The 24,280-nt window shown below is 38.0% G+C and overlaps 1 protein-coding gene across 1 annotated transcript in view; it reads right to left on the bottom strand.

Annotated features, from left to right (window-relative positions):
* Nucleotides 1-7,047: 7,047 nt before the first annotated feature.
* zgc:171482 (zinc finger protein) overlaps nt 7,048-24,280 on the bottom strand; it is a 581,354-nt gene continuing 564,121 nt past the window's right edge. The window contains exon 7 of the mRNA XM_051922949.1: nt 7,048-7,874. Coding sequence (XP_051778909.1) covers nt 7,856-7,874 — 19 coding nt within the window. The 3' untranslated portion in view covers nt 7,048-7,855. The remainder of the gene's footprint in view (nt 7,875-24,280) is intronic.

The raw sequence follows: 24,280 nt of genomic DNA, 5'->3' as shown, positions 1-24,280 counted from the left end.
TACCACTGTGGACTGTAAAATGCACAAATGACTGTTACTAAAGTGGAGCAAACATTCAGATAGCCAGAGAATGTCCTGTAAAAAATGTCACTTATTATAGCAGTAATATAGTCAATCTGAATATTGTGAAATAGGAATAGAAAAGGTGAAAGGTAAAAAAGTCGAGCTTCAGGGACAGGTTGCAATAAAGTATTCAGGTGTTCCTCATTTGTCATTGTTTTTGAAGATCCATTTATTCCAACCATTCCGACCGCAATCCATTTATGGTATTAAAAGGCGATACAGCATGGAGTATTTGGTCAAGAGCTCTAAAATAAATGTGCACAGAAAAATATATACTATTGAGATGTAATAAACAAACATAATATGAAAAGCAGTGCCAAGAGCAGCATAATGTCAGCAGAACAGGACATGGTCCATGAATGATCTATACTTTAGTGGAGGAAACAATGCACAGCATGGCTAGGCATTCATCAGAAGGTTGTGTTTAGGATGACCTGCAATAATGGTAATGGCCCACGGCAGCAAGTCGAGAGCTCTCCAAATCCAAGAACTGTGGTCAAGGGACTCCACGGTGTGTGTATGCAGCTATTACCCAACTCTGTGCCCTGATGGTTTACACAGTGTTTACTCACTGGATAGTAGATTAACAGAAAGGTAATGGGATGGATGGAAGGTACGGCATTGGGTACCTGGAAAAGATCTGGCATTGAACAGTATGGGGCCTGTGGCCCGTTTTGAAAGGCAAGCAATACGTGTGGTGTCAAATACACCTGGCCCTTTGGTTTGGACTTGGATCTGCAACAGGGAAAAATAGGGGAAGGCTACAAAGGATTCTGGGGGTTTCTAACACCAGAAGTACCCCTATAATGGGCATATACAGCAGCTTCAGTAACATTACCCCATTAGAGTCAGGAGGTGTGTTGGGACAAAGACTTAACCTGCAGGGAAATAGTCTAGCCAGAGTGCAGAAAAGAGTAGGAGAGACTTTGGGAAGAGAATACAGAGTTTTGGTGCTTGTTACTCTGTTGTAATGATTGGTAGGCAGGTAGATAAGCCACCTCACCTGATATAAAGGACCCCAGTCTCTTCTGTCAAGCCTAGGGGGCAAAAAGGGTTTGGTATCTTTTTGTTGTTTTGACAATTTTCTGTAGTTTTTTTGCTTAAGTCTGCCTTGTATCATAATCGCTGTTTTAAGTTTGCAGTTTTGCACTCTTTCTTCTGGTTTAGGGTTAAATGCAGAGGTGACCTCCTGTAGCTTCATAAATATTTTCTGAATATTTTGAAACAATTTTTTAACACAGTTTTGAGATTCTTGAAAAGTTGCTGGTATGAAATATGCAGGATGATGGTTGGGAGTCCCCGGAGTGAGATCTCTAAGTAATAGCTAATGTTCTAATTTACATAAATAAGACAGCTAAAACATTAAAGAAGCCTGATTAACTTTTAAGCTATTCAAATTTCAGAAAAAAATCTCTTTTTCTCTACAGTGTCCAAGAGCCTGACAGATGCATCCTTATTTATCTATGCTGAAATAATTAAAACTAGATTGCATTAAGACCTACATATTATAAAGACAGAGTATTCCCCTTCAGAAAAAGCACGTTTGACTTTAGAACTTGAGCTCCTGGATCTCTTCAGCAACCGTCAGGCTCTCAAGACTGTCAAAATGACCAGAGCCATGTTGAACCATCTGATTATAATATCTCTATAGCTACAGTATATTTATTTAACTAATAATAGCTATGAGCCATGTAGTGCATATTTGCTCAAGATGTTTTCTTTAATTTTCATAACCTGAGTCATAGCAGCTCGGGTTTGTAATATTGCATTCAGTTGTCTGTTTATACCATTAAATTAAATACATACACATTACCGTTGGTAAATTTTATGCTTTTAAGTTATTTAGTCATGTTTTATGATATACTGATCACAGGGCAACAATTTCTTCAGAAGTTTAAATTCCTGAAATAGTTTGGTGATTGTGATAGACAACTTCAAGCTAAGCGGAAATATAATTTCAGATCGACTCTATCATATAGAAATTTGGAGAAACATGAAATGAACTTTTATTGAATTTAGTGTGTTTAATCGCTTAATGATACTCACATTTTGCATCAATTCAATTGAGCTAAAAATGTTTCACTGCTGATTTTCATTTGTACTTAGCTTCTGATACTTCTCATTTCAGCACCCAACAAGTCAGCCAGCATTGATGGATTCCACTTGCACTCAGGGCCGTCTTAACAGCATTATAGGCCCCTGGGCAAAGCAGTGCACCTACACAACCACTCAGCAAGTCACAACATACATAGATTAGCATGGGGCCCCTATGCTCGTGGGGCCCCTGGGCAACTGCCCAGCGTGCCCATGCGTTAAGATGGCCCTGCTTGCACTAATGTTGCTTTTCCATTGTTGTAAAGCCCTGGAGAAAACTTTAACTATGTTCATTATTAACTGGACCAAGAACAGCAGGAAAAATTTCCAAGTGTGAATGCAGAAAATTAATCTTTAGCGACATTTTCCACTTCATGTTTTTGTATGCTTGAAGCATGTTGCCAACCACCTGGGCAGAGTTTGGTGCTCTTTAGTTGCCAATTAAATTCTTAGCAACATCCTTGAATGCCTTATATGCGATCTCCTCCAGCCCTACTAGCATATCGTTGTACCGCTTGTCACTGATTTGTGGACCAACAAAAGTGGGTCTCAGATATTGAAATCCTTCATCTTCCTTGTTCAAAAAAAGCTTTTTCATCTAAATAAGTTTCATATGAAGAGAAGTCAAAAATAATTTTTTATTGAGCCATACATTTTTACCCCGGAACCAAATTGCTTACGTAGTAGGCAGATCTTTTTAAAATAAAGAGACTCTTTAGCATGGCTGTCCCATTTGCAAAGGAAACAACAGTACTTGCTACATTATATCTAAGATTCAATCCTAGTAGCAGCGCTCAGCAGACCAAAATCCATAAGATAACACCCTAAAAGTGTTCAGGAAGAAAAATCCTCATTGTCTTCGTTGTTCATTATTCATTGCAATTGTACATACTATCCTGAGAAGCTGTTATAGGTTCTTGTTTTGGGATTCATAATCTATAGCACAACGATATTTTATCAGTTTCAGATTTATACTTCCATTGTACGATACTACAAATGGATAAAACTCTGCTGTGTACAAATGGAGCATGAAGTGTTGAGGAGCTATAAGGCTTGAAACAATGATGTAGAACACAGAACACAGTGGAAAGGAAACTGAAACTGAAGAGGGTATCATTGATAATCTTTTTTTTGTTTGTTTTGTGGAAGGCTTTCGCATACTGTACTGGACATGCTGTAAATTCAATTCTCCTAGTCCTTGGGCTAGGCTATGCATTGACAGAGTTAATCCAGCATAAGAAAATAGAACTCTTTTTAAAAAAGCAATTAATTCAACCCAACATAGCTTATGTTAAATTTAGTGAATTTGTCCAAAATTATGTAAAGGCCCAAATACTTTTAACACCATCAATAATCACCTTGTTCTTGCTGTGTGACAATATTGTTACCGTTACATAAAATTCGCTTGTAACTGTTTTCGATTTGTGCTTCTGTGTTCCACTTAACGAATTAATCCTAAAGTATTAGCTACCATTCAAATTACCGATTTCTTTTGTAATTTTAAAAATGTCTTATCGTGTGTTACATAACTCTCTATTTACTTGGTTGAAACAAATGACATCATTCATAATTTCATCTTAATCCCAAATTAATCCCAGTGAAAAAATTGCATGAACTACTGAATCCAGTAACCTACTGACTGTCCAGGTGAGCAAAAAGGTCTTAATGGTTTCTTCAAAAAACAAAGAAATCATATTTCTGTGCACAAAAATGCTTTTGCATTTCACTTTTAAAGGCACTTCCCTTCAGTGTCAACCATGTCTGAAATGTAAAGTATGTCTCTTTAAAATGTGAACGCAAGAAAATCCCAACTTTAATCAAAACCAGTGCTGACACTAGTATTCAAAGGTCCCAGGACCAGATGCAATAGGTGAAGACATTAACCAAGGAAAGAGGTCTTTGTAAATTGGGGATCCTCTCATAATAACCTCTGCACCAAGAATTATACCAAAGAAGGTAAAAATGACCAAAAAGAGTGCATTTATTAAAGAAACACAAGGGGGCATTAAAAAATATATGAAATAGAAATATAAGCGATGTCTGGATCCACCTATACACATTTCAGTCCCTTTCTACCAGGTAAGATGGCTCACCCACTTACCTGTCTTAAGTTTTGTCACACTATCCTTTACTTACCTCAAAATGTCTCTTTTCTATTTTCTGGTCTGGGATCCTTCAATAAGTTAAACTTTTTTCCTAATTCACCCCCAACTCAATTAATGAGTCTTCTGATTCAAATGACTTGTAAATCCATCATCAAGTTGAACTCTTCTTCATCAGCATTTGAAAGTATGTTGCCCTCTATTGGTCTGGAGGTCTTACAACCTCCTTCCAGTTCTTCAGGACCTCAAATACTCTTTTAGACAGGATCTATCATCTAGGGCACCTTCTTGGTTGACTCACCTATCCATTTCTAATAATACTGTTCATCAGAACTATTGGAAAAATAGTCAGGTTTTTCAGAAAAATATTAACATGGATCAACCTGACCCTACTCCTGCTGCCCTAGTCTTGACAAACCTAAGGCCATTTCTGAAGGGACTTTGGAGAGGAATCAAGTCTGAAACTGCTCCTACAAATCCAAAATATGCTAAAGCCACATTCTGTTTGTCTATAGCAAGATATTACTCTTAGAATAGACATTTTTGACTGTTGAATTTTACCTAGCACTTAAATCGATTAGGCCAGGAGAAGTAAGAGAGAAGTAAGAGGTTACTGGCACTGTCACTATCAAAGAAGATTTGCTCAGATAGCTCAGTTATTACTTGTGCCTTCCTTGATCAGGAGAGGTGAGTTGATTAGATAAACTACAATTACTCTGGACATGCTCGACTTTTAGTGTAATGTTCATCTGCGATTCTTTTTCTTTTTGTTTTCTTTGTATTTTGTTCTACTGGTTGCTTTGTAATTCCTTGTTTTAGTTTAACATTGACTAATTTTTTCTTTTGTGTTTTATATTTGTCTTATATATAAACGTCTATGCGTGGAAGTGTGTGTGTCTGTCCGGCCTGGAAGTGACAGGTGGAGTCGGGGTAAGAGCTCCACCTCTGAGGAAACAGAAAACTCACTTAGCTGCTAATAACACAAGTGAGGCGAGCACGTCGGCAAAATGAAACCTCAGAAGAAAAACAAAGTCATTTAGCCACTAACATTGGAAAAATGGTGTCCCTTTTACTTTTCTTTCCGCTGCTAATGCACAAGCGATGCTAGCACATTGACAAAATGAATCCTCCCAGAGAGAGACGCCCAGAGCAGTTCCTTTCAATTACCTGACATCTCTACATTTCAGTTTTTTTTTCTGACGATTTCAATAGTTTCTAGGACCCCGGGCTTTTTACAGCATGGGCTTACACGGCTAGTATAATATATGTACATATGAGTATTTTTTTGAGTTACCTGATTAGGTAATTCCCCTCAGGTGCTGTAATTAAGTTATGATACAGCATATCACTTTGGTTTGTAACCCTTTTAACAGAGTGGCATTACTTAGCTTTCTGTTTACTGTGTTAGGATTGGTATTCTTTATTAATTTTTTAAATGTTCTACTGAGCTTATTTTACTGTTCTTTATAAGCAATCATAGGCTTTTCAGTACATAATTAATTTCTAATATTGTTTTTTTTTTGTCATTTTACTTTGAAGCAGTTATGAATTTTTTACATCTTTTTTTGATATTCTTTTGATTTTCATCCTTGCCACCATTTTATGAGTCCCACTGCTAGGATATGCTAGTGGTTGCCAATGACGTGGTATTGGAGGCCAAGTTACAGGATGTCACTGAGGTGATGACTGAAAAGGTTCCACTGATGACCTTTCCAAAGTCAAGTTTGCGGATAACCTGACAAGACAATCTTTTGTGAATGTGTGTTTATGTACATTAGATTTTGTGGTATCTGACTTTTGTTTCTGTTTTTCTTACTATGATTCCTTGATTAGCAAATTGCTTGTGATGAACGATAAGAAAGATCTCCGGTGTACTAATGTTAAAAAGAGAAGACATTCCAAATAATTAAAGAGTGAGAATCAGTAGAAAGAATGGAGTCAAAGGGAAGAACAAAGATCTGAACTGAAGGTCAAAAAGAGAGAAATGTCAAAACCAAATCATAAACCAAACATCAAAGTCAAAAGGCAGAGTTTTGTTTAAAAACACCAGTAAGCAATACGCTAACTTTGGTCCCATCTGAGATACTTGTGACAATTTAAGCGTGATCTTTACACTGGTGCATTGAAGGCATCACAAGTGGTATGGCCCTGGTGCTTCACCAAATAGCTTTACCATCCTTTCAAACAAAATGGCGCCACAATAAACAGTAAAAAATTATAAACCAGAGCTCTAACCAAAATTCTGATTGGGTGTTAAAACCTCAGAAACGACATCAAGAGGAGAATTCCAGCTTCAGGGAAACCCAAAGGAATGAACAAGAAGGTCAAATCATAACAGAGAATCGTAGCCTCTGGTTTCAACTTTGGCTTTTGTGTGGGAGGCTTAACATAACAGTAATGTGTCTTTGCTTCTTTTTAAAATTAGTTTTTATTTGCCTTTTTAAAAAATGTGTTCCTATTTTCCTATTTGTCCTTTTGCTTTAAAGAACTTCCTCTTTGCATTTGTGAGTCTTCATTAAACTTACTGTTTAGATCAGTAATTAAATAAATTAATTACTTTCATGAATTTTATCAATATTGGCACAACAGCTGGATATTTCAACATAGAACATGTTGAATATTTTATTAAATACTTTTAGAAAAAAAAATGACAGCAATTTCAATATACTGTGCTACCTGAGCCTTTCCAAATTCTATAGAAATAAGTTTGCCATGGAAGTCAGTGAGCCCTTTTATGATATGGAGCACACATTCTGTAAATAATGTGAGGCATATAACACATTCTCTGGGTTTGTTTGTACATTACATGAAGAGCAACTTTGCAAAACCAAACAAATCAAATTGAGACAAAACTTCTGTTTTATTTCAGAAACAAACAAGCCTATTTATTTTATAATGTGTTTGGCTCAGCATGTCTAGTATTATAAACAGTAATAAAAAACTGTATTCCAATCGACTTCCCTATGCTGTAGTGGCTCCTGAAATGATACCAAACAGGCCTGTTGAAGTAGGTCAGAAATTCAGGACAACATATGGATTGACCTAGATTGTATCAACTCGAGCTTGACGAACACCCGTTGAACTTAAGCACACCAGTGCATGACCTTGGCGAGCTTCCTAAGTCACACGTAACTGTGTCTTACACTCAAGATGAACATGGACCATGGAGGCTGCTGGCCCATTCTGGCTCTGTTGAGTGAGGCTTTCTCTGAGTGACCCATTCCTTATATAAGCAAGGTGCGGAGAGGCTTGTATTCCAGGGAAATTCTTCGTCTTCATATTCCAGGGTTTTTGTCATCTTCAATTTGCAGTTGCATCAAGTCTTGAAATCAGACAAACTAAATTAATGCAAACTGGCTAAAGTCTCCCTCTGGCTGCAAAAATAATGGGTGGGATAGGAGATAGGTGGCTTAAAATATATTACACACCACATACAGTTCTGTGATGCCCTTTTCCATTTTTTAATAATATTTCTTTAGAAAATGAAGTCAGACTTTGCCAAATAGATTTTTTTCCCTTGAAGATTGTTAATGTTTCTCCCAAGGGGGATCTGAAACACACTGTCATCTTCTCTTCCAGGTGTCAGAGGGAGATTCTCACTGTTGCTGCTTCAAGCTGCAATGACAAAAAAAAAAAGGTCACACATTTGATGAATTTTGTCACTGCCTTCTACACCATCACTGTGTGGAAATCATTCTAAAAGACTAACCTATTCCTGAAGAAACCTTGCAGTGAAAGTCTGAAATATCATTACAAACACCGAGCTGCAATGCAAAGATTTGATGCTGCTTACTACTGGGGAAACCCTAATAGTATAATTAAAAGGAATACAACAGTAAGCCTTATGTTTGTAGAGATAGTCTGAAAGCTCAAGAAAATAAGAGGAAAAATCTACAGCAGTATAACAAATGACAATTATAATAGAAAGTAACAGTAATTTAAAAGAGAATACTGTAAAATACAGCATCACAGAAGATAACATGAGGGATTTAATTAACAACCTTGATAGTAAGAGCTGTGATTTAGGTAAATAGTAAAGTATTAACTATACCTTTATTGAATTGACTTTATAACAAACAATAAGAGCTTTGAAGCTTAGTGCAAAGGAGCTCATGGCCATTCACTGCTCACTGCCATGCTAATGCTGTAGGTGAATGTCTCGTTTTCTTATTGATTTATGTAGACTAAATTTATTTGCATATTGTTGTAAACTTTTTTACACCAAGGGAACAGTGGAAAAGTGCGAGGCGCTAATGACTCAGAGCTCAAGTAAACTGGGCTTAATTCCTTTTGTGGATGCCTGTCTTTGTGCGTATTCCCCATGTGGCTCTCTCTGGATTTTTGGGTTTTTTTCTACATAGCATATATTTGGTTAAAAGGTGATTCTGAACTGGCCAAATCAGTGTAACTATCTCCTGACATGGACCAGAGTCCTGGATTGGCACCTGCCTTGTACACAGTGTTGATATGATATTGCCCTCCACAACCCCAAAATGAAAATGTGAACAAAGAATATATTTTAATTTCAAATAATAACCATATCTGCAAACATTCTTCAGGGTTGGTGTTGGGATTACATTGTACATTATCTATATATATAAAATCCCTATGTGCGTCCAGGTGTCCGTGTGTGGGTGTCTTCTGGTGAAGTGCGCATGCGCGGGGCACGGTGCGATGCGCGATATTACTGTCAGAGAAAGTCAGAGGCGTTTTACGGAAATACAAACCAGTATTACTGCGAGAGGAAATTAAAGGTACACAATACAGTGACGCATATTACAGCCACATACAAGCCAGTATTACTGTCAGAGGAGATTAAAGGCATATTACCGACGCGCACGCCTGTATTACCGCCAGAGAAAATTAAAGGTATATTACGGACATATATTACGGACGTACAAGCCAGCGGACGTACAAGACGGTATCCTTCAATAAGGGCGCGCACAGGCATCCTTCAATAAGGGCGCGCACAAAAAAGCGAGCCTCAAAAGGATGACCTCAATTGGGCGCAGCGAATAAAGGCGTGCGTAAATAAAGATCTGCACCTGTTGCTCTTCACATATTCCAGAGCCATTTGAACTAAATTATCTACGCGCCCTTATTGAATAGATAGATAGATAGATAGATAGAGCCGTACAAGACAGTATTACTGTCACAGAAAATTAAAGACACACAATACACGGCGGCAGCCCACGAAGAATGGTCAGCTCAGCAAGTAAACATCAACAAAAGAAAGGCTGAAAGAAAGAAAAATACGACCAACAAAAAGAATGAGGTCAAAGTCCTTTGCCATTTAATATAGACTGTTCCTACTAATGTTTATGCACTACTGTTCTAGCGCCCGTTATTGTAATGGGCTAAATGACTAGTATTTTATATTTGTTTCATGCCTTTATCCAAGGTGTCGTACAAGAGATACATTATAACTGTTTATAAGTATATATACAATGAAGTGACTTGCTCAGGCTCATAGTGAGTTGTAGGGAAGTCTTACACTATGAACTTTTCGCAGTGTCTTGACTGCTATAGCACATTGTCTATAGTAGCTTGACCTTAAAGCAAAATATTTAAGATGGCATCTCCCATCACAGGGTGCAAACGTGTGTGGCGACACTCATATACAAGCATACATACACATACTTAAATAATTTAGTATGTTGATCATGCAACACCACCTATCTCTAGTAACTATCTCTATTTTCTTGTTACTTTCAAGCTAAGAGATAGCGTAGTTAGGAACAGACATGCACAGTCCTGTGGTTCGTTGGTCATTGCATATACCAGGGGTAGGCAACATCAGTCCTGGAGAGCCGCAGTGGTTGCAGGTTTTTGTTCCAACCCAGTTTCTTAATGAGCAATCAATTATTGCTGATGAAACACTTATTGCTTAAGTGATAGTTTGATGCTTCATTTTAGTGGTCTCGCTTGTTAAGTCTCCCCGCCCTTAATTGCTTATTTCAATCTTAAACAGCTGCATTCAGTGTGTTAATGGCTTCTTATTTAGTAATAAGAAGTAAAAGACAAAGCAGCCAGATGTTCTCCATCTAGCAGCTGGAGAACTTCTGGCTGCTTTGTCTTTTACATCTTATTACTAAATAAGGAGCCATTAACACACTGAATGCAGCTGTTTAAGATTGAAATAAGCAATTAAGGGCGGGGAGACTTAACAAGCGAGACCACTAAAATGAAGCATCAAACTATCACTTAAGCAATAAGTGTTTCATCAGCAATAATTGATTGCTCATTAAGAAACTGGGTTGGAACAAAAACCTGCAACCACTGCGGCTCTCCAGGACTGACGTTGCCTACCCCTGGCATATACTAAAACATTTTGCTACTACCCAACTTCTCAGTTACTGGCTTAGTCTTATTGTGTTGTAAAGTTTATATTGTATTTTGGATTATTTGAAAGTATTCTGCTACCCGATCATGCAGTAGAGGTTTGGTTTGGTCCAGTTTGTTTTCAGGGCTTTGGTGAGTGTCCGCTCTGTGTGCATTCGCAAGTGCAAGAGCTGGCATTTAAAAAAAACGAATAGAATATGATATGATATGAAACCCATGACTATAGCTGTTGAAACAAGATTTAGGACAAACTTCTTTGACATTGAAGGGGGAGCTGTTTGCCTTATGCTTGTTATTTTTTTAAAATGGGTGGAATGAAGATCTGCCGACTTAGATAATTAATAAAAAACAGCCTAAATTGGTTATTTTTAGATTAGAAGCATATGGGTATAAGTAGTATTCTTTGTATACATTTAAAGAAAAGGGTGTAAATCACCTTGTGTGTTGAAATGGTTTACTCCATTAATCTTATTGAATGAGAGACAGTTGATGTGCGTATAAGAGTCTATTCTTCCCTTATTATGGGGAAAAGTGAAGGTGAAGTAAGTTGGCTGCTAAGAATTATAGAAGTTAATAAGTTACACAGCCATGTTATCTTTAACTTTGCTGGGATACTAGGAATAGCTTTTTTGTTGTTCCAGTAAAAGCAATAATTAATGTTCTAGATGTTTTTGTCTTAAGATTAAATGAAAAGGTTTTCTCTCTCTTTTCTTGTTTATTTGAAATATTTTTGGGGGCTGTTACCTCATTTGTTTTTCTTGTGCTTGAGGTAATACTTTGGACTTTTGTGCATATATTTATATGGTTTGGTCTTCTTAACATTTTTATAATGACATATAAAATAAATATTACTTTCGTCAAATTATTTTGCTATTGTCCTCATTCTAAATTCGCCACTACAAGTGAGTTGTGGTCTTAGCCTGTCTCGTGACAGTCTTCAAGCAAAATATTCATGAGCAAAATTATAAAATGGTAACTTCAGTCTCTGGCAACACTATAGCAATCATCTGGTAGCCTTCCTACCCTTTATCTTCTATATTACAGGTATATTATTTCTATATAGTGCCCTTATGGCAAGCTGATTGAGGAGCACCTGCATAGGGTAAGTGAATTTACTTAAGCCTTGATTTGAATGAAAACACCTCTTAATGGAAGTCAAATCTGAGCTTTTGCTTTACACATGAAAGTATTAGACCAGTAGTACTTCACACCTCTACAGACAAACCCTTCCTGATGAGCACCATTTTCCAAACAAAGCTGAATATTACTGGGAACAAATCTGCTGATGAGCTGTGTTTCAAGGGCTAGATGATCTATTTAAAGGAGAAGTCTGACATTTTTGAGCTGAAAGCTATTTTTACCAACTAGCTGAAATAGCCAGCATTGCCTGGGAGGAAAATAAAGTGTTTTTTTTTTATTGTTTGATAAAAATATAATAAAAAAAAAACACAACTTTAAAAATAAAAATAAATTATCAAACAATGAAGACTCACAAATGTGATTATCTTGCAGTCTTGAATGTATGTTATCATCCTGTTGACACTTGAAACCGGCCAACTCTATTTAATTTCAAAAGCAACAGGGGTGCGGTGCTGCTCAAACATAAAGAATGCTGGCAGTCGCCTCCAGTTCGCCCTCTGGTGGTCGTTCCAAGTGTCAACTGGATGATAACATGCATACAAGACCATAAGATCACCCCCCACCTTACCCAGAAGGAGGTGGGTTTGGGTTGATTTCACCCTGCAGTATTTTTAGTCGACCAATGAGAAACACGTGTACCAAGTTTCATGAAAATCACTCCAGCCGTTCGGAAGTGATGCTGGAACATACATACATACAGACACACATATATTGACTTTTATACACAGTATATAGATAGTGGCATACCTTTATTTTCCCTGGAAATGTGTGTTAAGTGAAGAATTATTTATTAATTAAAAAAAAAAACTCTCCTTCAGCTTCTTACCATTGTGCTTAATGTGGGAACATTATACTGTACATTCACTATGCAAACAAAAATGTACTGGAGTACTGATTAGGGTGTACAGTTGTGCACATATTTGAAAAGTGCTTATTTCTTGTTCTTGTTCTTTTTTTTTTTTTGCAAAAATACACATTATTTTTGTGAATCTACACCATTTTTGCAGACGTCTAGTTGACTCTTCACTTCATTCCCTTTCTACATAAACATACCACCCCAGTATATATTTTTTTGGTATACTATATTAATCCCCAAGGGGAAATTCTCTTTATTGCCTACCCCAAATTACTCAGAGCTTTAGGGGTAGAGCACAGGGTCGGCTATTTGTACTGTGCCCCGGGAGCAATTGCAGATTAAAGGACTTGCTGAAGGACCCAATGGAGTAGCATTCCTTCTGTCACTGCTGGGATTTGAACTGACAACCTTCGAGGTACCAGCCCTGATCATTTAGCCACAGAGCCAGTACTCCTTCTGCAATATATATAGGTATATACAGTATATACATTCTTGTAGCCTGGTGTATTTGTACCCACCCTCAGACAGAGATTTAATGACTTGGGCTATATACTTTTTTTGAAGAAATTAAACAAATAGTTCTCCTGTTACATCAGAAGTTTGCGAGGCATGGTTTCTGAAATGTGAACCTTTCTTACTTTGTAGTTTAAAATTATTTAGCAAGTTTCAAGACTCGTCTTTCCATTACAAAATAACATATAGCAAGGATCCTGACACATATGGGGACTGTTTTTGCCTTATTACATTATTTTTCATATTTTCAGATGCTACTATAATGCCCATAACTAGAATGTACACAGATACCTTTCACTCACGTTGAAACTATTCACCCATGTGGCGACAATAGAAAAAGAAATAATTTCTGCAGAGCCACTCTGATCTGAAGTGTCTAATCCATATTACTAACCGAGAATAAACCGGATATGGATGCAGGTACACGGCGATGGGACCATGAGACATACTGCGCAGGCGCCTACAGCACGCGTCTCATAAACCGCAAGCAAAGTCTTATCCACCGCGAAAGAAGGAGTCACGGCCCAAAAACGAAAGAGCTCAACTAACGTGAATGAGAAATGAAGCAACAACGCGCCCATAGCTAATGACTAATGACACAGCCACACAAAAAAGAGGATTCTGCGCTGCACCCCAGAGTCAAACGGAAGAGGCTACGGAGGCCCCACAGGTCCACAAAGATAGTACGGAAGGCGCGGGAAAGTACGAAAGGCGCAGGCGCCGACAATAATCTCTTTCAAATCTATTTCGGGTTGCCGAAGACCAGGGGTTGGCGAGCAAAGCGAGCAGGGGGCGGAGCCCCCTAGTTATTAATAAACTAGACAATGTGTTAAATGTAAAAACACTAAAAATAAAAAAAAGAAACAGACCTCCTTATAGTAAGCAAAACACAAACAGTTGGCAACGTAAGTGGCAGCATCACTCTTATTTAAAACAGACCTGTAAATTTCAAACTCTAACAGAGACCTGGGACCTACAAAATCTCAAAAATGCTTAAATAGGAAAAGCACCAAAATGGAGAGAGGGGAACCACTGGGCCAAATAATAAGAACTTTTTTTTTAAATCATTAAATGAAAATGAACATCCAATAAAGTAAAAGAATGCAAACATGCTTCAAAAAATACAAAATTTCAGAAGAAAAACAAACTAAATAGAAACAACTTAGAAAATGTATGCATGACATAACATTCTGGTGCATCTGAGGACTTAGTTAACCATTTTGTTTTTTTGTTACTTCATCAAATAGTCATTTATCACATTTTTGTTTTTCTAAGTATTGCTGTAACTATGAGTCATATTCAAAAATAACAGCTACATGTGTTAAATGGATCCAAGGAATACATTTTTAAATAGCAGTTTATAATATTATTCAAAATGAAGCCCAAATAGTCTTGTGGTAGCTGAAATAGTTTTCAAAGACAGCAGACTCCAACTTAATTAATGTAGAAATTTAATTGACTGATGTTCTATTGTTAGTTGTTGTTACTTACAGTGGGGCTATGGCTAATTGTAGCTCATCTATACATATAATTCACTAAGGCAAGACAACCATGGAAAGCACGCCGGAAGGGGCGTGGATTCACTAAGCCGCCGACAAGTAAGGCACCCATAGGCGCACGCAGGAAGGAGCCACGCCCACCAACTCTAAGACCATTGGATATGACGACAACTCGCAGAGCCACGCCCACCAACTTGGACGCGACGACACCAAAAAAAACGACATCATTTATATTCGTCTGCCGTAGAGGCCACATGCACCTCCGAGCCACGTTGACTGTTCATAGAGGCATGTTTCTCGCGGAGGTGAATCGCCTTATGCAGCGTGTAAAGCGGTTTGCGAGGGGTATCCCATGGGATCCTTAAAACAATCCTTTACAACTGAGGTTAAAACAAAATGAAGTAAGCAGTCTTTAAAAACCAATACGCCCTGTGCCTCTGTTTCATTAGCGTCGGCGGTCCTCCAATTGTAAGTCACTGACAATTGTATGTTTCCCTCTCAAAGCACAATGAAGGAAGCAGTCTTTAAAAATCAATAAGCCCTGTGCCTCTGTTTCACCTGCTTCATCCAATGCAGGCCCTGCAACAGTTGAGACGCTCTCTCAGCAGATGACCTTCTACACAAGCTGTGTCTGTGTGTGTGGGTGGGTGTTAGTTAGTTAATTAGTTACTCGAAGGATTTCAAGATTTAATGTGCACAAGCGGTAACACTGTACTTACTGAAAGCAGCATTACGGATTTTGTAAATGTTCATTTTTTTCCCTCCTTTTAGACAACTGTGTCTTTCCGGAAGTGTTCAGCCATCAATATATTATTTTTGCGGCGTTTGCCTGCAGGACCACGTGCAGCGAGCGAGCGAGAGCGTGTGACACACACATACAGGCGCGCGCGAGAGAGAGAGCGTGCTGGACACATAGGAATAATAATACTTCGTTACATTGATATAGCGGTGTTCTCAGTATTCAAAGCGCTATCCACACAAGAAGGAACCGGGAAGCGAACACACAATCTTCCAGAGTCTCCTTACCGCAAAGCAGCAACACTACTACAGTGCCACAAGGCAGTTAAAAAATACACCGCGCTCAAATTTGTTTTCACTTCTGTAGATAGCATTGTTGCAATTTTACTTTTCTTGGTGGCTTATTACATTACGGATGTTTCACATGTTCATTGTTTCCCCTGTGCTTAAAAGACATTAAAAAAGTGTTTCTCAACTGTGACTACAAGTACTGACAACTATGTCGTTCAGGAAGTGGTCACCCATCAATACATAATTATGCGGCGTATGCTACGCCGTGGGTTGGCTAGTATTTCTTAAAAGTACAATTTTTAAAAGAATTACCTGATAGAAAGGTAAAATCTATATTCAAATTTTAAGTTAAAATTGTTGGCTCCATTAGACCATGTCATTGTGGGGCTTTGCTATTAAAACATCATGTCAATGAAATACATGCAAGTACAAATTTCATTGTACTCTGTACATATTAACAGTGCTGTCTCTATAAGTCCACAATCCTATATTGAATTATTATGAACTGCTGTTAATGTATCAGTAATATTGTTTTTATTGTAATTTAAGTCAAGTCAAATTTTATTTATAAAACACATTTACAAAAGCCAAACACTGCTGTACAAGAAAGGATAAAAGAAAAAAATTAAAATATTATATAGCATATACACATCAGAAAAACTGCAAACATAACCATTGCATCTTATCTTTAATGTAATAACCATTACATAAAAGATAAACTCAAAATATCCACACCCATGCATACATATTTGTCATCATGCATGTACATGAGCCAACATATACAAACATAATGTCAACTTTTTGCAGGGTGAAATGCCAGCGAAAATAGATAAGTCGTTAATAATGAATGAAAAATGGCCAACACTGGGGCGGAGGTAAAATAATAAGGCAAGCCATTCCAAAGGACAGGAGCAGCTACTGCTAAAGCTTGATCCCCCATTTGCTTCAACCTCGACCTTGGAAAAACTAAGAGCATCTGGCTAGTAGGCCGCAGTGCTCTTGTTGGCACAAACAATTGAAGAAGTTCTGAGAGCTAAGACAGGGCTGATCCATTCAAACATTTAAAAACAAGTAATAGAATTTTAAAATCGATTCTGAAGCGAACAGGAAGCCAATGGAGTGAGGTCAGTATTGCTGAAACATAGTCAGGCTTATGAGAGCCAATCAATAAGTGAGCAACACTGTTTGGGACTAGTTGTAGGCATCATAATAAGGCTTGGTCCACACCTACATATAAAGAATTGTAACAGTCCAAATGAGATGTTATAAAAGCATGGATATCCTTTTCAAGGTCACTGAAAGAAAGAAAAGCCTTTACCTTAGCTAAAACTCTCAGCTGGAAAGAATTGCATTCAACCACCAAATCTATCTGTTTGTCGAGATTGAACGAGCTGTCAAAAATCACGCGTAGGTTCCTAACTGAATCTTTATGATATTTGGCAAGCGGGCCAAGAGCAACATCAGGGACGCTCAAGGTTTTGGAGCCTTTGAAAACCACAATCTCAGTATTATCATTTAGTTTAAGAAGATTCATTAACATCCAAGTTATAATATCATTCAGCACATATGGAGGGTCTGTATTGTCTATCTCTGTTTTGATTTTAGTGGCAAATAGATATGAGTGCCATATATAACAGTGAAAGGAGAAGCCATACTTCTTGACAATCGAGCCTAAAGGTAACATGTATACCAAAAAGAAAACTGGTCTGAGGATGAAACCCCACAAGTAAGAGGAGCTAAAGTGAACAGAAAAACTCCTGTTGCTTAGATAAGCTTTAAACCATTTAAGGACATCACCTTGGATGTCTACATACTGCTCAAGGGAGGATATAAAAATTATATGATCCACAGTATCAAAAACTGAGGCAAGATCTAGCAGCACAAGAATAGCAGAATCTCCAGCATCACTAGTTAGGAGGTCATTGTAATACTTTAACAAGACTGTTTCAGTGCTGTAACAGGATATGAACCCAGATTGGAATTTTTCCAGAATACTATTTTCATCCAGAAATGGTTGTAATTAAGTAAGGACAACTGTTTCCAAGACTTTAGATAAAAAAGGGCAGCTTTGAAATTGGTCTGAATTTTCACAGATTAGAGAGGTCCAGTTTTTTGTTTTTTGATAAGTGGCTGCGCCACCACATATTTCAAGGCAGCAAGAACACAGCCAGAAATCAAGCTAGCATTTATAAAGGTAGCAACACTTGGCCAGAGAGAATCAAAGACCTCCTTAAGTACTTAACGTAAGTACTGAATACAACAGCCATTCTTAGTGAGTTATATTAATTTTGAGTTCCTAATTTTGTTTACTTAAGATGAAATATATGGCTTTGCATTGACACATACTGTAGAAATCATAAATACTGGAAGGCAACGCACGGACAGCTGACTGCCTTGCACCAACTCGGAGACAGAGCGTCTTCATGGCAGATCGCAACTATTTATTAATTAAAATGGCCACTCTTTTTGAGCTACAGACCTACAATATCACAGGAACAAAAAGATCAGTAATAGTTAAAGACTCAACCAAAAGCTGAGGTACAGTAATCCCTCGCTGTATCGCGCTTCGCCTTTCGCAGCTTCACTCTATCGCGGATTTTATATGTAAGCATATTTAAATATATATCGCGGATTTTTTGCTGGTTCGCGGATTTCTGCGGACAATGGGTCTTTTAATTTCTGGTACATGCTTCCTCAGTTGGTTTGCCCAGTTGATTTCATACAAGGGACGCTATTAGCAGATGGCTGAGAAGCTACCCAACTTACTTTTCTCTCTTTCTCTCTTGCGCTGACTTTCTCTGATCCTGACGTAGGGGGATTGAGCAGGGGGGCTATTCGCACACCTAGATGATACGGACGCTTGTCTAAAAATTCTGAAAGATTATCTTCACGTTGCTACCTTCTGTGCAGCTGCTTCGTGAAGCGACATGCTGCACGGTGCTTCGCATACTTAAAAGCACGAAGGGCACGTATTGATTTTCGATTGTTTGTTTTTCTCTGTCTCTCTCTCTCTCTCTCTCTTTCTCTGCTCCTGACGGAGGGGGTGTGAGCTGCCACCTTCGACAGCTTTGTGCGGCGGTGCTTCGCATACTTAAAAGCCAAACAGCCCTATTGATTTGTTTGCTTTTCTCTATCTCTCTGACATTATCTGCTCCTGACGCGCACTCCTTTGAAGAGGAAGATATGTGTGCATTCTTTTAATTGTGAGACGGAACTGTCATCTCTGTCTTGTCATGGAGCACAGTTTAAACTTTTGAAAAAGAGACAAATGTTTGTTTGCAGTGTTTGAATAACGTTCCTGTCTCTCTACAACCTCCTGTGTTTCTATGCAAATCTGTGACCCAAGCATGACAATATAAAAATAACCATATAAACATATGGTTTCTACTTCGCGGATTTTCTTATTTCGCGGGTGGCTCTGGAACGCAACCCCCGCGATGGAGGAGGGATTACTGTAGTCATATGGCTTATATAGGGCATAATCTGAATCTCAGTTTAGTATGAAAAAAGACTCAGACAAAACTACAAACATTACAATAAACAAAAGAGGTGTCGCGCATGCGCATCTGTTGATCACCCTCAGAGATTCTCTAATGTATGTGATACCACCCCAGGTAGGGAGGGGGTACTATAGCTAATCATGTCCTCTTGTATTAATTCCACAGCAGTGAGAAGACGCCCAGTGAGGACACCTCCACTTCCAACCTGTAAATTACAGGATCAATGGGAAAAGGCATTACTCTGTGAACAGAGCACGACAATAGATGCAACTACTGTATAAATGACCAAACAGCCAATAATACAAAGCCGAGTTGGGGCTAATTTGTTTTGATTTGTTTTGTTGCCTCCACACCAATGGGCGCCTGTATTTTTGTTTCTATTTAAAAGAAGTAATTGGGGATGACAAGGTTGGTCTCCCAGTATTTCTTTGCTTGGGACTTATACTTCCTCACTAATTCACAGGGGATAATTCACAAAAAAAATACTACAAAACCTAGAAAAAATTTTAACAAATAAAAGAAATTTGACAAGTGAATGTATTGGCATAGGTATGAATGAACTTTACAGTCACATTACGTCTGATCAGCCAGATCATTTCTGCTTTTAATGAATATGATTTGTGATTAAACGGAGTGCACAGATGTACTGATAAGGTGACATATGTGTTTCAATGAGCACAGTCTGCATAAATTACTGGAATGGCAAATTTGTCACAGGCAAAATATTGGACAAATTACATTTTTTTTAAATTACTTGGAACACCTAAATTGAGCCTGATATACAGAACTGTTATAATAAATAAGCAATGCCTTGGCACACTGCTGTTTTGCATGAATGTGGAAAAGAGTAGACCCGTTAGATATGGCAAATACAGTATATAACATAAAGATAAAAGCATTGGTCTTATCATGAAAAACAGCATTATCAATAATACCATGATTCAATAACAACTACATTGTAAAACCTACAAAATCATTTTGAAACACATTGCAGTCATATTAAATTACAATTATTGCTAAATGTTTGTTAGATGAACTTTGCAAACGAACATAGAAGTTAAGCTTCCATAAAATTATGTAAACAACATATGGATAAACTACCCCAATATGGAAGAAAATACAATTTTTAAAAAGTACATGCTGTGCATACTATTTTTCTCTTCACCTCTGCTTGCTCTAACTTCCATCCTTGGTCAACTCCATTCAGTACACTCGTCCATCTCAATGTGTCGTGAAGAAGGCTGACAAATCATTTTGTGTGCTGCAGTCGATGGGCCCTGACAAGGAAATGAATCCCTGTCCTGTACTTTCATAGGATTTGTGATTCTGTTGTGAATGGAAATGACTGATACAAATCACAATTATTAGCCCCTTGGCCCGAGAATAACAAGTTCAAATTTGGGAAACGATTGGTTGGAGTTGGAGGCTGTTAGGAGGAATGGATTTAAGGAAACTGAATAATTCAAAAATGAATATTCCTTTTGACAATCTCAGAATTATTTGAAACTGTTGAAATGTTGAAGCAAAGGAACGATGCAGTACGTTCTCTTGGTTGTTTACTAGAAACAAATTCAAAAGCTGTCTCTGTTGTAACAACATTTAATTAATATGTGCTTCGGCTTACTGCCCTTCAATCCAATGCCTTTTAAAAAGCACTCACCACTCAAGGTCATCCAGGACTGGTGGAAAGCAATACAAGAGCATAACATGGACTGCACTCCAATCACGTTTTTTTTCCCCCTTGTTTTCATGAGTCTAAAACTACAGTATATGAGCTGTGTGTCTTTGCAAAGGGTCTAACTTGACTTGAAACATACCTGCTTCTTAATAACAGGCAGTGTGGTAAAGTGGCCAAGGCACTGGACTTTTAAACATAGCACTGAATGTTCAGTTCCTGTCTCTGACTCAGTGTGCTCACTTAGCTTACCCGTTTCCAATTATAAAACATGTCATCAATTAATTTTCATACAGTGCTTTGCTCTTCACGGAGTACAGGCATCAAGTGTTTGCACACATTTACAACTATAGTGTCTTATTGTTCTCAAACCTCCTAATTCAACCTGGGGCATCAGTCAATTCAGAATGCTCTGCATTCAATGCCACAAGAAGCTTGTTCACATACACATTATATTCTCAAAACTATTTAGTCCTGGTCAGTGTCATGGGGGGAAAGCCTTACATGACATGGGTTGAATAGGCAAACTTCACACAGATGACATTGGGGTGTGGCATTCAAAGTCAGAAGGCTGCATCCATGAAGCATTAACCACTGCGTTACCTCGCCACTCACAGCTACACTGAACTACAGGAAACTGCTAAGACCATACAAAGGTTAAATACATAAACACACAGGTTATATCAAAAACACAGTAAATGAGCAGAATTTGATGATTAATGCAAGTGAGTCAGAACAATATAAAGTGCTTTAACATTAAAATTGAGAAAAAAACAAAAGTTTCAATTGTACAACATCAATCTTTTTAGTTATCTTCTAGAAAAATCCACAGCCAAATTACATTCATGTAGAGGTAAGAACAAAATTTTCCAACTGAACAACTGGCTCCTACACCTAGACTTAGCACCTGTTTTAGATGTTATGTTTGCCTTAATTAAGTTATGGTGTAGTTTATGTATCTGTCTGTTTGCAGCATTGACCATTGCTTCTGTAGGTATCAAAATATTCTTTTCTTTTGTAACAGGAAATTTTTTGTCGTTTCTTGTGGAATTCTGGATATGGTGGAACCAAGCAAAACACAGACTCACCTCCCTGTAAGAATGCAGGATATCTACAGTACAAGGATAGTGAAACAGTACACTCTCTTCAAGGACAATTACCTACTTGCACATCGAGCTGCTAAAATTAGAATATTGGGTATGCGTTATTGATTGAATGGCAAAAACAAAATGAGAACCTGAAAGAAGAGAACAAAGGTAGAGATCACAAACCTAAAAGCTTTATTTCTGAAACAATTTGTTTTTTATTTTGTAGAGTATTTCTTTATGATTATTATTTTTCTAGTTATGCATGCTGCAATTGTTTAAAGTGACAATGTTGTCACACTCCAAAAGCTATCAGTACTACATTAGTAACAACAAGCATTTCTTGCTATAAAAAATGAGTCAGAATTCATGTGAAACTGCATGCAAAATGAAGTGTCCATAAGAAAACAGACAAAAGCAAAATAGTGACATAATGATGCAACCAAAATAATTCAAAAACAAAAATAACAACAATTCAAAAAAAATTTAGATAAAAAAAAAAAAAAAGTTTAATCCGTAATAAGTTTAAAGGTGCTTAATAAAAAGATGAAACAAAAAGAGACGCAAAGTGGCAAAAGGACAGCTGCTGTACAGGCTTTAAAATGACATCTCTTTAGCATGTGTTCAGTCACACACACACACACACACACCCCCCCCCCCCCCCCCCCATAACGGACAAGTATTGTTTTTACAACGTCACGTGAGACAAGGCAGTGAGACATCATTTAAAACAAGTCCACGGACATCTAACCTAGCAGTTGTTGGATTGCTTTCGGCAGACACGCTTCATGTGCTCCCAGCTCTTAAAACAACGATACGCAACAATCAAAACATGCAGCTCGACAGCAGCAGAAAGCCAGCAGGTGATCCGACCGGTTCTCCTTAACGTGTATTCAGCCACCTTAACCCCCCACCCCCTTTCACAATACAAGCAGCAGAGACACGATGTGGCTGCTGTAAGGACAGCTGCTGTACAGGCTTTGAAATGATTGGGCAGCAAGACAAGCAGAACAGGCAGCTTGCCAGCAGCAGAAAGACAGCAGATGATCCGACAGCATCTCCATAGAACGTGTTCAGCCGCACCCCCTTCATAACGCGAGCAGCGTTATACGTCCTGCGAGAAAGAGATGTAACTGGGGTCGGAAAAAAGTACAATTATTGTTTTTACAAAAGTTTTAAAGTAAAAGTGAAAATAATGCATATGTAACAATTCCCATGGAAATAACAATCTCTTTAAATTGTATATCCAGTAAACCCAACCCGGGGGCAGAGCCGCCTAGTCTTACATATAAAGATCTAGGACCTCATGTACAACAGTATGTGTAGAATTCATACTAAAACATGGCATATGGACAAAGCTGGAAATGTGCGTATGCACAAAAAACTCCAGATGCATAAAACTGTGTGAACAGCAAGTTCCATGCACTTCCCCTTTATAAATACCAAAAAACATGAAATTTAATGCACGAGTACGTGCCTACAGCCCCACCCTGACTCCTCCCAGAATTTAGCATTTTTGAATATGCAAATCAATATACAGTAAAGAGCCCCTTTCATTTATTGTTTTGTTAAAATATAATGGTAAAAGGACATATAAAAAAGAATAATTTCAGTGAATGTGAAGTGAAGGCAAGGAAAATTATACTATTTGTTGGCTTAAGCAGTGGTATAAGCAGCAAAAGGAAGTTGATTGAGTGATACAAAGTGGCAGAGACACTTGAAAGTTCAAGTTCAGTCACATTGTTCCGAAATATAAAAGTGGTCAGATATCAGTTGACGTAAAAAGGCAAATCGCAGCCCACCATCTGATTATTTTGTTTCAGACAATACTGCAAATGCTGACCCCCATGCTGAGGACTTGAATACCATGCGGTGATGGTGCTGCTGTGCCCTGCACATCTTCGGGCACTGGCTGCACACACACCTCTGCCTTAGAAACCTCTGGGCGATCATCTGGCTGTGTGCTTATGGTCGCTGTTCTGGAGTCACAAAATTCAATAGTGGATGCTGTAAGAGATGTGGCCAATGAACTAAGGAATATAAGGTATGTACTATGTGATACTGACCACAAATTAAATGAATTGTTTAAAAAATAAATTCTGCACTTGATTGCATGTTTTTATATTCTGCTAATTACATTGAAACAAACTTGTAATGATGTCTGATTTGGAAGACCATTTGGTGGGTCAAGGTCAAGTTCATCATACCATACCCTTCAGGTACAGGCAAGCCACGATTGTGTACCACATTATGCAGCACTCTACGTGCTTGCACAATGCAACACACTTTCTCTGGACAACAGAGCAGCACATTAATAGAGTGCAAATGCTTTTTATTTAAATAAGCAAATTCATTCTCTGAAGGTGTCTTTTTTAGTGTAGC

This window comes from Erpetoichthys calabaricus, chromosome 2 (genome assembly GCF_900747795.2).
Source record: "Erpetoichthys calabaricus chromosome 2, fErpCal1.3, whole genome shotgun sequence".
NCBI lineage: Eukaryota > Metazoa > Chordata > Cladistia > Polypteriformes > Polypteridae > Erpetoichthys > Erpetoichthys calabaricus.
Note: the sequence above shows the minus strand (reverse complement) of the source record. Positions and strands in the feature narration are given on the sequence as shown.